This window comes from Ceratotherium simum, chromosome 4 (assembly GCF_057802395.1).
Source record: "Ceratotherium simum simum isolate JZ-2026a chromosome 4, ASM5780239v1, whole genome shotgun sequence".
NCBI classification, from domain to species: Eukaryota; Metazoa; Chordata; class Mammalia; order Perissodactyla; family Rhinocerotidae; genus Ceratotherium; species Ceratotherium simum.
The window spans coordinates 58,890,199-58,905,302 of record NC_141903.1 but is presented as its reverse complement, the minus strand read 5'-3'; the positions used below and the strand labels follow the sequence as shown (position 1 = coordinate 58,905,302).

Here is a 15,104-nt window from a genome sequence, read left to right as displayed (position 1 = left end):
AGCACTTGAAATCTTGGCTAGTTCGAATTTGAGATGTGATGTAAGTGTAAGATATATACCAGATTTTGAAAACATAGTGTAAAAAAAAAAAAAAAAGCATAAGATGATAAACTATCTCATTAATATATCTTTTTAAAAATATGATTACATGTTGAAATATTTTGGACACATTGGGTTACATAAAATTTGTTATTAAAGTGAATATCATTTGTTTCTTTTTACTTTTTTAATGTGGCTACTAGAATATTTAAAATTACGAAGGGCCGGCCCCATGGCTTAGCGGTTAAGTGTGCGTGCTCCGCTGCTGGCGGCCCAGGTTCGGATCCCGGGCGCGCACCGACGCACCGCTTCTCCAGCCATGCTGAGGCCGCGTCCCACATACAGCAACTAGAAGGATGTGCAGCTATGACATACAACTATCTACTGGGGCTTTGGGGGGGGAAAAAAAAAATAATAATAAAATAAAATTACGTATGTGGTTTGCATTACACTTCTACTGGACAGCACTGCTCTAGAACAGAGTGCGATGGGGAGAGTATGGAATGTTGAGATATGGAGGACAGAACTAATGAATCAGCATCTGCTTCTCCTTGAAGAAGGAGAGAAAGAAACACTGAAACAATAGAGGAAAAATGTCCAGAACGGAATAAATACATGAGGCCTTCTGATTGGAAAGGGCCAGCGATTCTGAGGGGAAGCATCCCACTAAAGTTGGAAACAAGGTAAAGAAGCCTGTTTTGATCGTCACCGTTTAACACTGTCGGTGTTTAACACCGTTTAACACTGTAGCCAACGCAACAACACAACAAAAAAACAAAGCGAGACATTTTCTATTTGCAGGTGAAATGACTGCTTATACACTCTCCCCGTCACTCCCCTTTCGAAAGGCCAGGCACCAAAAGGGCTTCTCCACACCTGGCCTCCATGGCCTGGGCAAAAGTAGGACATATCAGCACCTCCTCCTTCCTAGGCAGGCCTGTCATGATCCATGAAGAGCAGGCAAGAGAACTTAGAACAAAGCTGTCTCTGCTGGAATAAATCGCTTGTGTGGGTCGTGGGAAGGGTGCTTACCGCCGGATGGCACTGGCGAACTCCGCAGCCAGTTCACTGTCGCTGCACGTGGTCCTTAGTTCAGCCAGGGACAGACCTGGGGAGGCAGCGTCCGCACACTCCTGAGGAGAGCCAACAAGTTCCTGTTAGATCTGGAGCCATGCCTGAGAGCACCTTGGAAGTGCAGGGGGCAGACCGTGGAGGCAGGACAGCAGCTCTGCCCCAGGCATCTTTGACCTTTCACCTTTGGCCAGGGGGTGATGAGCACTCACTTGGAGCCAGGCACTGGTCTGAGGGCTCAACATACATATTCTCTCACTTAATCATCTTGATGACCCTCTGAAGCAGATGCTGTCATTATCCCCATTTTACCAAGGAGAAAACGACGGCACAGAGAAGTGACACTGCCCCAAGTCACCAGCTAGGACACGGTGGAACCAGGATGCAAACCCAGGTCGGCCAGCTCCAGATCAGTGCCCTTCACCACTGGGTTAAGCCTCTCAAAATTCACAGAAGACAAGTGGGAAATACATGTGAGGATCCTGGCCCCCCATCCCACTTCTCCTGGGGAGAAAACCAGTCTTCCCTAGATTTAGGAGCTGTACTGGGTTCAGTGTCATCATCTAGAAAGCCCAGGAAAGGAGGAGGAAAACAGGAGTGTCTTAGCATTAGCCAGGAGCTTGACTTCATTGAAACCAAATCCTCTCATTTTACAGATGAGGAAACATAGGAGGCAGAACTCCTGAATCCTAAATGGAGTTACCACTGTGCCTAAAGCAGTCACCACACCTGCTTGGGCACTCCACTTTCTCTGCATAGAGACCCAGGGCAGCAGCTACGCTGCATAATAAAGTGGCCGGGGGAGGCGCTCATCTCAGAATTTGCTCAGCAGGGGCCGGCCCCGTGGCTTAGCGGTTAAGTGCGCTCGCTCCGCTGCTGGCAGCCCGGGTTCGGATCCCGGGCGCGCACTGACGCACCACTTCTCCGGCCATGCTGAGGCCGCGTCCCACATACAGCAACTAGAAGGATGTGCAGCTATGACATACAACAATCTACTGGGGCTTTGGGGGGGAAAAATAAATAAATAAAATCTTTAAAAAAAAAAAAAAAAAAGAATTTGCTCAGCAGACATTTACTGAGGATCTACTACACACCAGGCTTGAGAATAAAAAGTTGTGATCTGTTGCAGGAGATGGAATGTAAACAAAGTTATAACGTGATGGGATGAGAGCTACAAAGAAGTATGAAGCCAGTGCGAGGAGTCTAGATGACAGGAGGGCACAGGGTCTCCCTCAGCCCACTCTGACACAGAAACACCACCACACCCAGGGGGTTCCTCCGCAGCAGCACAGCTAGCATCTAAACACCCCTTCCCTCTGCCATGCCCTCTGCCTGCACGGCTTTCCCTCCCTCCTCTCCATCTAGCGGCCCTGTGGACCCAAGCCCCCATCCACCAGCCCATGGAATCTGGCGAGATTCCAACACCCTCTTCTCTTTGTATATCAACTCCCACGTGATGTTAGCATTTCATGTCTCCTTAAAGACAGGGACAGCCTTGCCTCACCCAGGGCCTCTCACGGAACATGTTTGGTGATATCTGTTGCATAAAGACAAAACCACAAAGACCTAATGCAACTTGGATGAGATCTGGGACCCAGCTCGTTGGCTGGAGGGCAGTTTTAAAACAAGCACGACACCCACCCTATGGAGCAAGAGTGGGCGTCCGGACCCAAATCCGGCTGCCACCTGTTTTTATAAGGCCCACAGGCTAAGAATCATTTTTCTATTTTTAAAATCATGAAAAAAAATCGAACGACTATTTAGTCACATGTAGGAATTATATGAAATTCAAATTTCAGCGTCCATAAATAAAGTGTTATTAGAAAAGAGCCACGTCCATTTGCGTCTGTGTAATCTCTGCTTTCCCACTACTATGCAACAACGGCAAAGGGGAGCAGTTGCAGCGGAGTCTGTGTGACCCCAAATCCCCGAAATATTGACTCTCTGGTTCCTTGCAGTTTGCTCCAGCCTGCTTGCCTCATCTACTAACAATTAAGACCAAATGAAGAGCCCAGAAGGGAGAGTCTATTGAAATAGTAAATGGATCTCATATTTCAAAGACAAGATAATCAGTTTACTCTAATTTCATTACCTGAACAACACAAGGTACTCTTATAAAGCTTCTTACTCTAATGTACAAAAAATAAAGTTAAAAAAAACATCTGGCCCTCTCCATCAAAGAGATTTCCGTACTTTGAAGCCATTCCACATAACACAGTGCTGCCCCCAGTGAAAATAAATACCAAGAACTGGGGGAAAATGCTCAGATCATGGGCCTTCTGGCAAGAACCTGGCAAGGCCATTTCCACCCCACCCTAAGAACACACACAAACACCGGAGCTCTGTCTCCTGGGCTCTGTCCCAGCGTGACTGCTGACCAACCCAAAAGGCCATACAGAGATTTTTGCGGTGTTGGCATGGGACAGAAATCCCCATCTTCCTGAGCCCCAGGTATGAAGCAGCTCTGCGCTGGCTGCTGTCTGCCCTGACTTGCTTCCCCAAGCATCGGCAGATGTTTCACGGTGCACTTGTGCAGTGACCTTTCCGGAGCCCCAGCTGCTGCAGACCCTTCAGCAATTACTCACTGTTCTCGGGATAGCACAGCGGCTCACCTCTCCAGCCAGTGTGTCAATTCTCTTCCCTCTGGGTCTTTCCCTGGGGCCATTCCATCAGCCTAGAGTGGACTTTCTGCTCTGCCCTGGCCCTCTTCATCAGGCTAGCTCCCACTCTCCACTGGGTCTCCGTTCAGAAAACTGTCCCCAGTCTCCAAATCTGGATTCTGTGTGTGGCCTGTGGCCTCCTAACACACTCAGAATTAATCCTTGCACTCAGGACACTGTCAATGTGTTATGATCATCTGTCTGCCCATCACTGTCCCCCACTGGAATTCAAACTCCTGGAACTGCCCCCAGCACCTGGCCAGGACATCTCTTGAATGGATGACTGAAAAGCAGCCGGGGTCTTGGGAGAGCTGGCCCAGCTGGGTGCCATGGCCGTGGCCTCCTTGGCTCCTTAGTGGGTGAGAGGTGGGCCAGGTGTAGTGGTGGCCCTTGGTGAAGCATGCTTCAGAGTTCCTAACTGTTTAGGGAGTGACAGTTCACTGCCACACGGCATCCACAAGTTGCTTTCTTTGTGGTACACAACTCCCCCAGAAACAGCCCTGCATTCGGGCTGTGAGAAGCCACTCATTAGACAGCAAGTCAGTGCATGCCCATGAGTCCTGGGCCTGAAACAAACCAGGGTGAGGAGAAGCTAGCATTTATTAGGAACAGAAAATACGCAGCACAGAATTTCAGTACCCTGGGATGAGGGATATAATTCTTCAGGGTCCAGAGCTTTTTTACTCCAATGCGGTATTTGGAATAATTCTGAGATATAGTATGACAGAATGAGCTTGGATTCTAGGCAACATAAAACTGTGGGCTAATGACAGTCTGAATTTGCAAGACGGTATCACCTGACAGCCCACTTTCTGTGACATCCTGTGTGTAATCCAGGGCTTGCCTTCCTCCTCCTCCGCCTCAGGCTGCTTCCTGCTCCCACCTCGCTGACGGCAGAGATGCCAGCAGAAGTCGAGGAGGCAACACAGACGACAGGAGGAGGGCCCGTTAGCCAAGTTTGGGTTAAATCACAATTCTGCCATTTATAAACTGTATGCCCCCTCATTTCTTTCGAGCCTGATTTTCTTCACATAAATGGGGATAACTATTCCTTCCTCAGAGTTCTGTGATCAACAAATGGTGGCCGCCGTGAGAAACAGGACAGTAACAGGAGGTGAACCAATATCAGACTATCGGACAGTGCAAGGTCACTCCCCTGATAAGACTATGATATGTGGAAATGCTCTCACTGTTACATCAAGTAGGATTTTAAAAAAACGTGGATTTGGTTTCTTGGCACTCAAAATGTCACCGTCTTTTGGATATCTACAATGGCCAGCAGTTCCTACGCAAATAAGGAAACTGAGGCCGCAGAGCAGTGAGGAGCGGTGGCGGTAACTGGGCAGGAAGTGAGGCCCGAGCCCCAGGTGTCCCCGCGCCCGTCAGTCCTACCTTGCCGGACTTGTCTTTGCCGCTGCTGCCGGTGGAGCTGAGGGACCGCACGCGCTGCTCCTTCTGTTCCTCCACCTCGGACTTGAGGTGCTCGATGTGCACCAGGTAGGCCTGCTCCTGGGCCTCCCGAGTGCTCAGCTTCAGCTCCAGGGCCTTCTTCTCTTTCTCCAGGAGGTAGAGCTGGGCCTTCAGCTCGGCCATCTCCTCCTACAGAGCACAGAGCATATGAGGCGCCCACGATGCGAGAGCAGGGCCGACATGGGAAAGCAGGTGAGTGAGAAGGGGACTCGCCTCTATAACCCACGGACCTGCGGTAGAGTTATCACTCGCAGCTGGGGATAAGATGACTGGGAGGAGACGTGACAGCTGTCTCCACACATCTGGAGGAGGAGGTGTGGACAAAGCCATGTGCTTTGTCACTCTATGGACCAGAACTGCGATAAATGGGTAGAAATTACAGGCAAGCAGTTTTGGTTCACTATGAGGAAAACCTTTCTAACAACTAGAACATTGCCTACCCCCCCGCCAAATCGACACATCTGTCTTGTTGGAAACCAGTTTTCTGGCCTGTGGAGGCTGAGCTCCATCAGCCAAAGAGGTCGTAAAGGAGGGTCATGCATACAAGGCTGAGTCTGACTAGGTCCCTTCCAATTCCCATTTCCTTTTCCATTTTCCATGGCACCAGTCCACATATTTAACCACCCCTGATGGCACTTGGTGCCCTGCAGCTGAGCCAGGCAGGTAGGGAGGGCCCACAGCAATGATATCGCCCCCAGCTCTTGTCTATGTCAGGGGGCCCAGATGAAATCAATAGACACAAAACCCTTCACAGGTGACTACTCATCAGGTAACTTCTCCAAGTATCTTAGAGAACTCAAGTTCGAGTTTTCTGAGGAGAATAAGTGACTCTAGAATGGGACAATGCTATCCTGGGACCAGGAGCCAGATAACAATGAAAATCACCAGCAGTTATTGAGCAATAACACTGTTTTAAGTGTTTACATGAAGTAACTTATTTAATCCTCCCAATCGGAGGTAGATATTATGAGTACCTCCATTTATAGATGGGAAACTGAGGCACGCAGCAGGAAATCCATCTTCCCCTGGCTACTGGGTAAATTGTGGAGCCACAGTTTGAACCCAGGCTGTCTGGCTCAGAGCCTAGGCTCTTGAAAGTCCCTCCCTTTCAAGGTGAGCCCATACATGACTCCTGACTCCTCAACTCTGCTGGAGGGTGAGTCCACCACCACATGACCATCAGGTCAGTCTCCCCAGCTATCTCTGTGATCTTATTTAAAAGGATTCTTGGGCCGGCTCCGTGGCTTAGCGGTTAAGTGTGCGCGCTCTGATGCTGGCGGCCCGGGTTCGGATCCCGGGAGCGCCCCGAGGCACCACTTCTCCGTCCAACGTGAGGCCGAGTCCCACGTACAGCAACTAGAAGGATGTGAACCTATGACATACAACTATCTACTGGGGCTTTGGGGGGAAAAAACTGAATAAATAAAATCTTTAAAAGGATTCTTCATAACGCTGAGTCACTGCCTTGAGAGGGATTCACCAAGGTCACTGATTCTAGTCACCCCGAAAGTGACCCTTCTCTGAGGTAATAAGCCATAGGCCTGGTGTGCTCTCCTCGATAAGCCAGACTAGGGGGTAGGGGACTGGATGTTGTTGCCCTCCAACGTGGGGAAATACCTAGAGGGACCCATCATGGCCTGTAATACTCAAGGCTGGGGGGCATTAGACATGGAGAAGGCAGTGGGCTCAGTGACTACTCAAGAGAAGATGCCAAACCTTTTCTGAGACATAAAACCAAGATGAAAGGTGTTTCCATACACTGAAGCCTTCTCTTCTATTGCCATTAGAAGCAGGATTCTGAAGGTTCTGGCAACACTGCATAATGAGCTAATGTGGATAATTACACCCAGAACAAACATAAACGCAAGCTTGAAAGAAGGAAAGATGAATTCACGTGTTCCAGAAATGAAGAGGGACCTCCGCCCAAGGGGAAAGGTGAGGTGGCTGTAGTGTTGGCTGACAGAGGCATCAGACCAGCATGGAGGCACTAGGACCTGGGCTTTTAGCACTGATGCAAGGGCAGGGCAGAGAGCCAGAACTGAGACCCCTAGAGGAGCCAGCCCTCGAAGTACTGCCTAGAGTAAGAGACTAGAAGACTTCCTTTCTGGCGATGTGCCGAGGAAACTTGTCATCTCAGGCTCTGGGTGGGAAAAGAAAGAAAAGCCTCTTTTGAGGAATCAGAACCTCAAACTTGTGTGAAGTGTAGGTGTGGAACAGGAATCGTAAGCCAAGAATGTAACAAAAACTAGTCCTAACCTCTGAAACCCACCAGTCCCAACAGATCTAAGCACAGAACCACTGTGTAGGGACATTTACAACCCAGGACCCACGGGACCCCATGGAAACACAATATCCACCGAAGATGACCTAGTTCGCATGTGCTCGCCCCAACACACACACAAAGAAAATGGAAATGAATCACATTGAGATAGAATCAGCAGATGCAACAAAGTGAGAACCAGCACTTATGAGAACCAGAAATAACAAGTGAAAAACTAGCAAATAAATATTTAAAACAATTAAAGGGATAAAGGAAGAGGAGTCATAATGAAAGGAAAGGATATTCAAAAAAAGAATGGGTTTGAAAAGGAACCAAGTTGGTCATCTAGAAATGAAAAGGTGTTTACTAAAGATCACATATAAAAAGTAAAAAACAACAACAGAAAACTCGAGTTTCTCAGCAGTTGTATCCTAGAACAAAATGGAGAAAGCCAACCTAATCTGCTACTAATGGATTTGTTATGGGTGAGCACACATCTTCGTACCCACTGCAAGGGATGCACAGGGAAGGGAGATGACTGTGATGTTTATCCATCAAAAAACTCATAGGAAGGGAACCAAGCCAGAATACCAGCAATGGCTGCCCCTGGATCATGATATTATGTGTTATTTCTCTCCCGTCTTTTTATAATTTCTACTCTTTTAGAAAATTTGTAAGATGTGTCCTATTTTATTTTCAAGTAGCAAAGGAAATATTAGAGCTTTTATGCCACCAAAAATGTCTTTCCTGGTCAGAATAACACTGAATTTACTGCACAACAGATTGCCCTGAATATAAAAAGGAAATCTTCAGTCTTTGGCCAAAGGAAACATAGTGTTTGGAATAAATAACGGAAGGGCAATCTCATAGCTCAGGCCACAGGGTGCAAAGGCCCACAAAGAGGGCTCCCGATTGGGGAGCAAGACACTGTGATTATGGACCCAATGCCGGCTCCTGGGCAATGAGGAGAATCATCCAATGGTGCATGAGGATCCCCTAGAGGGAGCAGAAGTCAGGGTCTGAGCTGAGTGGGTAGGACCGATAAACCAGCTTAGAAACAAAGGGGCGATTCCTGCATCTGCTGCCAATGCCCAGAGTCTTCCCAGGCTTCACCTAGACTCAAGCTTGAGCAGCTACTGAGGGCAATGACGTGCTCAGCAAGTCACCCGAGTGTGTCGGGGATGACCGTTGCTGATGGCTCCTCTCCCCTCTCCCGAGGCGGTGTAATCAGAGATGGGTCTGCTCTTTTTTTCTGAGGACAGTGCTGGTCCCAATAGAAGAGACCAGTTACAAGCACCCTGATGACCCACCCTGGCCTAAAGGACCTGCCTCTGGTTCCTAAACTGATGGTGACCTGGCTTCTGCCCCTGAGAGCCCCTCCCTCACGTCTGAACTCCTGGGAGCCAGGGAGACTACAGAATCCAAGGCTGTGCAAATCAGGCCTTTGTGCACAGGAGAGCAGAGTTTGGAAAGCAGGGTTAGGAACAGGCTCCCAGCCCTGGCTCCCCACATTAGCAGGCCCGGCAGCAGAGTCCTGTGCGGAGCGGCCCCTGCAAGTTCCCACCTCTGCCATGGGCCTGCTGAGAGCAGGCTGCAGTGACACAGGAGTGACATGCTCCTGGTGGGCGGTTATTGTTTCCAGCCAGACCAGGTGTATGTGATACAATTCACCTCTGACACTAACTTCCCGCAGCTCTCATAGACCCCACAGGTGAAGGGCACAGTTCTCTACAGATGGGCCTCACTTCAGAGGCCAGCCACAGTCTCAGGGGGTCCCCAGGCCACCTCCACTTCTCACCGATTGCCTGCAAATTTAGGGGTTCCCAGAACCCCTCAGGATCAATAAATTGCTAGAACAACTTGCAGGACTCAGGAAAGCACTATACTTAGGATTAGAGTTTTAATATAAAGAGTACACATAGGGTGAAGTCTGCAAGAGTCCAGAACGCCCATCTTCTGTGCCCTCTTCCCATTGAATTAGGGTGTGTAACTCTACTGGCACATCAGCGTGTTCACCAACCAGGCAGCTTCTCTGAGCTTCAGTGTCCAGAGTTGTTATTGGGGTTTCATGACACTGGCATGACTGATTAAATCATTGGCCATACAATGGAACTCAACCTTCAGCCCTCCCCCCAACTCTCTGGAGGTCAAGGAGCTGAAAGTCCCAATGCTCTAATCACATGCTTGGTCCTTTTGGTGACCAGCCCCCATCTTGAAGCTGTCTGGGGCCCACCATGAGTCACTTCATTAGCATAAAAAAGACATTCCTGTCACTCAGGAAATTCCATAGCTTTTTGAAGCTCTGTGCCAGGAACTGCGAACAAATACCCGATATATTTTTATCATGCCACAGCTGTCTCCTGAGAAAGCACAGAGCAGGTGAAGGCCTAGTGCTTGGCAGCCCTGGCCAGAAACATGCAAAGTGCTTCCTGCTGAAGGAATGGCAGTTTAACCACTTCCCAGTGAGGGGCACCAGCTTTCCAAGAAAGCTCCCCCTGCTCTAGAGATGCTAGCAGATAACTCAGCTGGCCTGGCGAACAGCCCAAGATCTTATCAGGAAACACTGACCTGAACAGCACTAGCAAACCTCACAGGAGGGCATTATGATCTGAGCAGGCTCCACACAGCACCAAAGGGACAGGGGTGTTAGGAAACCAGGGCTCTCGTCCAAATTCTGCAACTGGCCTCGCCCTGTTCTCCCCCGCCTCATGTTAACAGCTGCAGCATCAACCCAAGAAGCCCTTGTAAGCATTCTGGAGATTAGGGGTCCTTTCAGATGGACAGAGGCTGCTCCATCCTGCGGAGGTCTGGTCTGGCTTCTCTTGGAGAACAAGGTGTTCCAGAGCTGGGCTGGGACACCCGTAGGCATTCTCCAGAGTTCTACTCACCCCTCCAGGAACATGTCCAGCCCAAGTGAGCCCCAGGCACATTGAAACAGCCCTGTCTATAAATGCAGCTTTGGCTGTCCTCCAAGAGAGAGGCGACTGAACACGAATGGGGTTGATTTCTCATCACCGGCTGAGCTGCTCTCAGAGGGCCTTTTTATACTTCCTCCTGAGCACAGCGGGGTGAATGGAAACACAGTTTGCAAACAGGTCCCCACCCACATGGATACCTTCATGGCCATCAGCTCCTGCATCAACACGGCGTTTTCAAGATCCAGCCGCTGGCTGTCTCCCCGGGGCTTGACGTCGTAGCTGAGGGGATCGATGTGGATGCTTTCCAGCTCCAGCATGGTCAACTTGACTGCAGCCCTGTCATTTTTGAGCTGCTGGATATAATCCTTCAGCCTTTGCTCATCTTCTTTAGTAAACTCGGTATCACAGCTACTGGCCGTGGAGCTGGTTGTGCTGAGAAGACAGACACAAAACACATCACATTTCCAAGTCACTGCTATGGGTCTTCCATCCTCACTCTTCTCCACACCCTGTCTCCCCAGCAGTATTTGAACGGTGGTCCAAAAAGAGCATTCTTCATGGCATGGCAAATTGACGCCACTTTTAGGAAAGAAATAAGTGTGAAGAATAACAGAAATGCTTACACCCTTTAACACAATGTTGTGGACCCTAGAAATGAATTCTAAGGAAATAATTCCACAGAAACAACAAAATATACACATACACAGATGTTTCATGGAATACAGGGTTTACGAATTATAGTACATATCAAAAGGAGGGAAATGGTGTGGACGTTACAGTATAATTGTGACAATGGTGAGGACATTTTAAGTGAACAGGATGAAAAATAGTATGCGTATAATAAAAATAGGTGTACTTGTGAATAGGATCTAAAGGGATACGTTAAGGGAACAAATTGAAGAACAAAATACCTATGGTGTAATCTTGGGCAGAGGCTGCCAGACCTAAGGGGAACCCAGGGCTGAACCCCAGGAACTGGGGCATGTGAAGGCTTCTGTAGGACCCAGACCATAATAATGAAAGGTTGAACACCGCAGGAAAACTGAGGCTCTCAAGAGGGTTCTGGCCTTTTCCAGCCAGTGGGGGTACTGCCCCCACTGGCTCAGATGGAGGCCCACTCCACCTAGTTGGTCCCCGAGCATTTGAGGCCAGCGTGGACCTACAGCATTTTCTCTGGACCTACACTGGACCCGCCTACACTTGACATAGCCCTCACGGAAGTAGCTTTGGAAAGATGGCAGTGTAACAAGCAGGGGCCCATTTAACTCTTGTCAAAACAGGCTAGGCTGGCATTACTGTCTTTGTCATTGTGGATTTGGAAACCGAGGCTCAGTGACATTAGGTGGCTTGCTCAGTCATGAGGCTGGAAACTGGTACAACTGGACTTGGGTCACAGCCTTCTCATTCCACAGCCCTGCTTCCCAAGATTCCCGTCACTAGAAGCTGTGCCAGGAGCAAGAAGTGGTACCCACAGGCTGTTTGGCTTCCACGAGCCCAGGCCTGCCCTCCTCACTGCACACTGGAACAGAGGTAATGGGCCCAGGCCTCCAACCCAGCAGAGGTAATCTCCTTCTGATAACCTAGGTGTGATAAAGGGCCATTCTACTCTTGTACATGACACAATATCAAGAAGACAAGGCTTCTGGGGAGAGCAGGGGGAGAAGAGATGATGGTCTGGAGCTCTGCTGCTCAGCTGGCTGTGCACAGGAGGAAGAGAACATCCTAGGGCTTGGGCTGGTCTTCAAATCAGAGAACTCCTGCTAGGACTAGAAGCTCTTGAGCACCAGAAACTCTCCCCCCACTCCCTTTGCCCCATCAGGACAGGGAGGACATACCTTGGAGATGAAGGGAGCAAGATCAGCCTGACCACACACAACCTCTTCAGACGTTGTGATAGTTAATTTCATGCGTCAGCTGGGCTAGGCTCTGGTGCCCAGTTGCTTGGCCAAAAACCTGTCTAGATGTTGCTATGAAGGTATTTTTTAGATGTAATTAAGATTTAAATCAGTAGACTTTGAGTAAAGCAGATGACCCTCTATAATGTGGGTGGGCTCATCCAATCAGTTGAAAGCCGTAAGAGAAAAGCCTTCCCCAAAAAGAAGAAATTCTGCCTCCAGACGGTCTTCAGACTCAAGACTGCAGCATCAACTCTTCCCTGGGTCTCTAGCCTGCCTGCCTGCTCTGCAGATTTAGGATTTGCTAGCCCCCATAAGCACTTGAACCAATTCCTTAAAGTCAATCAATCAATCAATCGATCAATCTCTCTCTACACACACACATATCCTATTGGTTCCGTTTCACTGGAGAACTCTGAGACCGAGGTGCTACCTTTACCTGTGACCAGAGCATCTTATACGCTTAGTAGATTTAGAGGTAGAACGACTCCGCCTCCCCATGTCTATTTCCTCATCTGTAAATGACAGTAATAACAGAGCCTACTTCATAAGGTTGGGTAAGGATTAAATGTGGTAAATGTAAAGTGTTCAGAATACTGCCCAGCACACAGCGAGCACTCGAATATAGCTATCATTCATTTATTTAAGAAATACTGGAGTGCCTACCATGGGGTGCTCTTCCAGGCTTAGAAAAATCCCTGCCCTCGTGGAACTCCTATTCTAATAGGGGAGGCGAGCAAGTAAAATATACAGTGCATCAGACAGTGAGAAGTACCATGGAGGAAAATGAAGCAGTTATAGGGAATGCAAGGTGGGCATGGATTATTATTTGAAACGGAGTTGTGGGGAAGGCCTTCATCATAAAGTTACATGTGAGTAGATCTAAAGGAGGTGAGAAAGGGAGCTATGTGGCTATTTGGAAGAAGAGTGACCCAGGCAGAGGACTCAGCAAATGCAAAGGCCCTGAGGCAGCGAGCTTGGCCAGCAAGAATGAGATTGTGGCTGAATCGGAGTCAGCTAGGGGAGAGGAAGAACTGGTCAGAGAGGAGGGTGTATGTGGGAGGCGGCAGGGTGCCAGGTCACGTAGGGTTTTACAAGGGCTGTGTCTTTTTCTCTAGAATTAGAATGGAAGCCATTGGAGGGTTTGTAATAGAGGTGTGACATGATCTGCCTTACATTTTAACAGGATCCCTCTGGCTGCTGCGCTGAGAAGAGAGGCAGGGAGGCAAGGGTAGGGAGGCCCCTTAGGGAGCCACTGCACCAATCTCAAGGAGGGAGAGTGGAAGCTGGGAAGGCAGGAAGGAGGATAAAATTATCATCATTGTCTTCTCAAGGTGTATTTTAAAAAACATGAGAAGGGAGAAGCAGCATCCTCCAGATGGAACACTTCAGGTCCAATTCCATCAAGAAATGGAGCAGCTCACGAGAAGCATGGAGACAACTGGGGGCACTGGGGAGCCCGGCGGGGGGACTGAGGATGAGAGCTGTGAACAAGAGGGTCTCATCCAAGGAGAAGCCAGGGTCCCTCCCTCGGCCTCTCAGCATCCTTCAGCAAAGCCTTGCCCGGGGACAGCTCCGGGAGGCAGGCCTCGGACAAACCACTGAGATAGGATGGGAGCTCACCTTCACGGGTTATCAACCCTGACGTGGAGAGACAGACCCCTGAAGTGCCACAGGCAAATGAGCCACAGAATTAAAGCAAACGGAGTGGCGGCATCGCTCACCCAGCGTTCCACAGGCCGAGTGTGAGAGGCGCTCACGACGCGGCACGTGGGGACAGCGTGACGCTGGGAAAGATCAGCACTTCTCCTCCAGTGAGTTGGGAGGAGGCCATTTCAGGGATGAAATCCTTTCTCGTGAAGCTGGGACTAAGGACCGGAGGTTCACTTTACAAACCTAGCCCTTCCTTTCATTAAAAATTATTTTGAAAAAATTTAAACACAAGAAAAACACACAGATTAACACCCATGTACCTACCACCCAGGTGGCCTGTCATATTTTCTTCAGACAACTTTTTTTTTTAAATAATTTTATTTATTTTTTTTCCCCCAAAGCCCCAGTAGATAGTTGTATGTCATAGCTGCACATCCTTCTAGTTGCTGTATGTGGGACGCAGCCTCAGCATGGCCGGAGAAGTGGTGCGTCGGTGCGCGCCCAGGATCCGAACCCCGGGCTGCCAGCAGTGGAGCGTGTGCACTTAACTGCTAAGCCACAGGGCCGGCCCCAGACAACTTTTTAAGAAATATAACACTTATACTTGGGGCACCCTTTATTTCCTTTCACTTAAAAAAGAAATTACAAAATTCAAAGAGCACTAGGAACTAGAGTTCTCTAATTATTCTGCAGGCACAAAGTGATAATACTTGGGCCGAGTCTCCACTTGGCAGGGCTGGTGCCGCCCAGTGCATGTCAGAGCAGCTGCTGGGCTGGCCACAGCAGCATCGCCCAGGAGCTTGTTGGGAACGCACGCTCCCAGGCGCCACCCCCCAGACCTACAGCATCAGGAACTCTGGAGTGGGGCCAACAATCTTCGTTTTAATGCACCCTCCAGGTGATTCTGACGCACGGCCAGGTCTGGGAACCACTGGTCCACCCCACAGGATAAGTGGGCATTTGCTTAGTAACCTGTGAGGTAACAGCATCCTCCCAAATTCTCTAGGGAGAGGCCACTACATTCGTGCCTGTGATCACGAGCAGGTCTCTGACATCAGAGAGACCTGAGTAAATGCTCTTCCCCCACCACTGCCTAGGTGCATGGCTCAGAGTAAATGAGCCCACCTTTCTGGGCTGC

General features: G+C 49.3%; 1 protein-coding gene across 3 annotated transcripts in view; it reads right to left on the bottom strand.

The window, feature by feature from the left end:
• MCC (MCC regulator of Wnt signaling pathway) overlaps nt 1-15,104 on the bottom strand; it is a 405,732-nt gene that overhangs the window by 20,844 nt on the left and 369,784 nt on the right. For all 3 annotated transcript variants that reach the window (XM_087429918.1, XM_004420305.3, XM_004420306.3), the window contains 3 exons: nt 10,616-10,850; nt 5,163-5,369; nt 1,072-1,172 (listed from right to left, as the gene is read on the bottom strand). In XM_087429918.1, the coding sequence (XP_087286044.1) occupies nt 1,072-1,172; nt 5,163-5,369; nt 10,616-10,850 (543 nt within the window). The remainder of the gene's footprint in view (nt 1-1,071; nt 1,173-5,162; nt 5,370-10,615; nt 10,851-15,104) is intronic.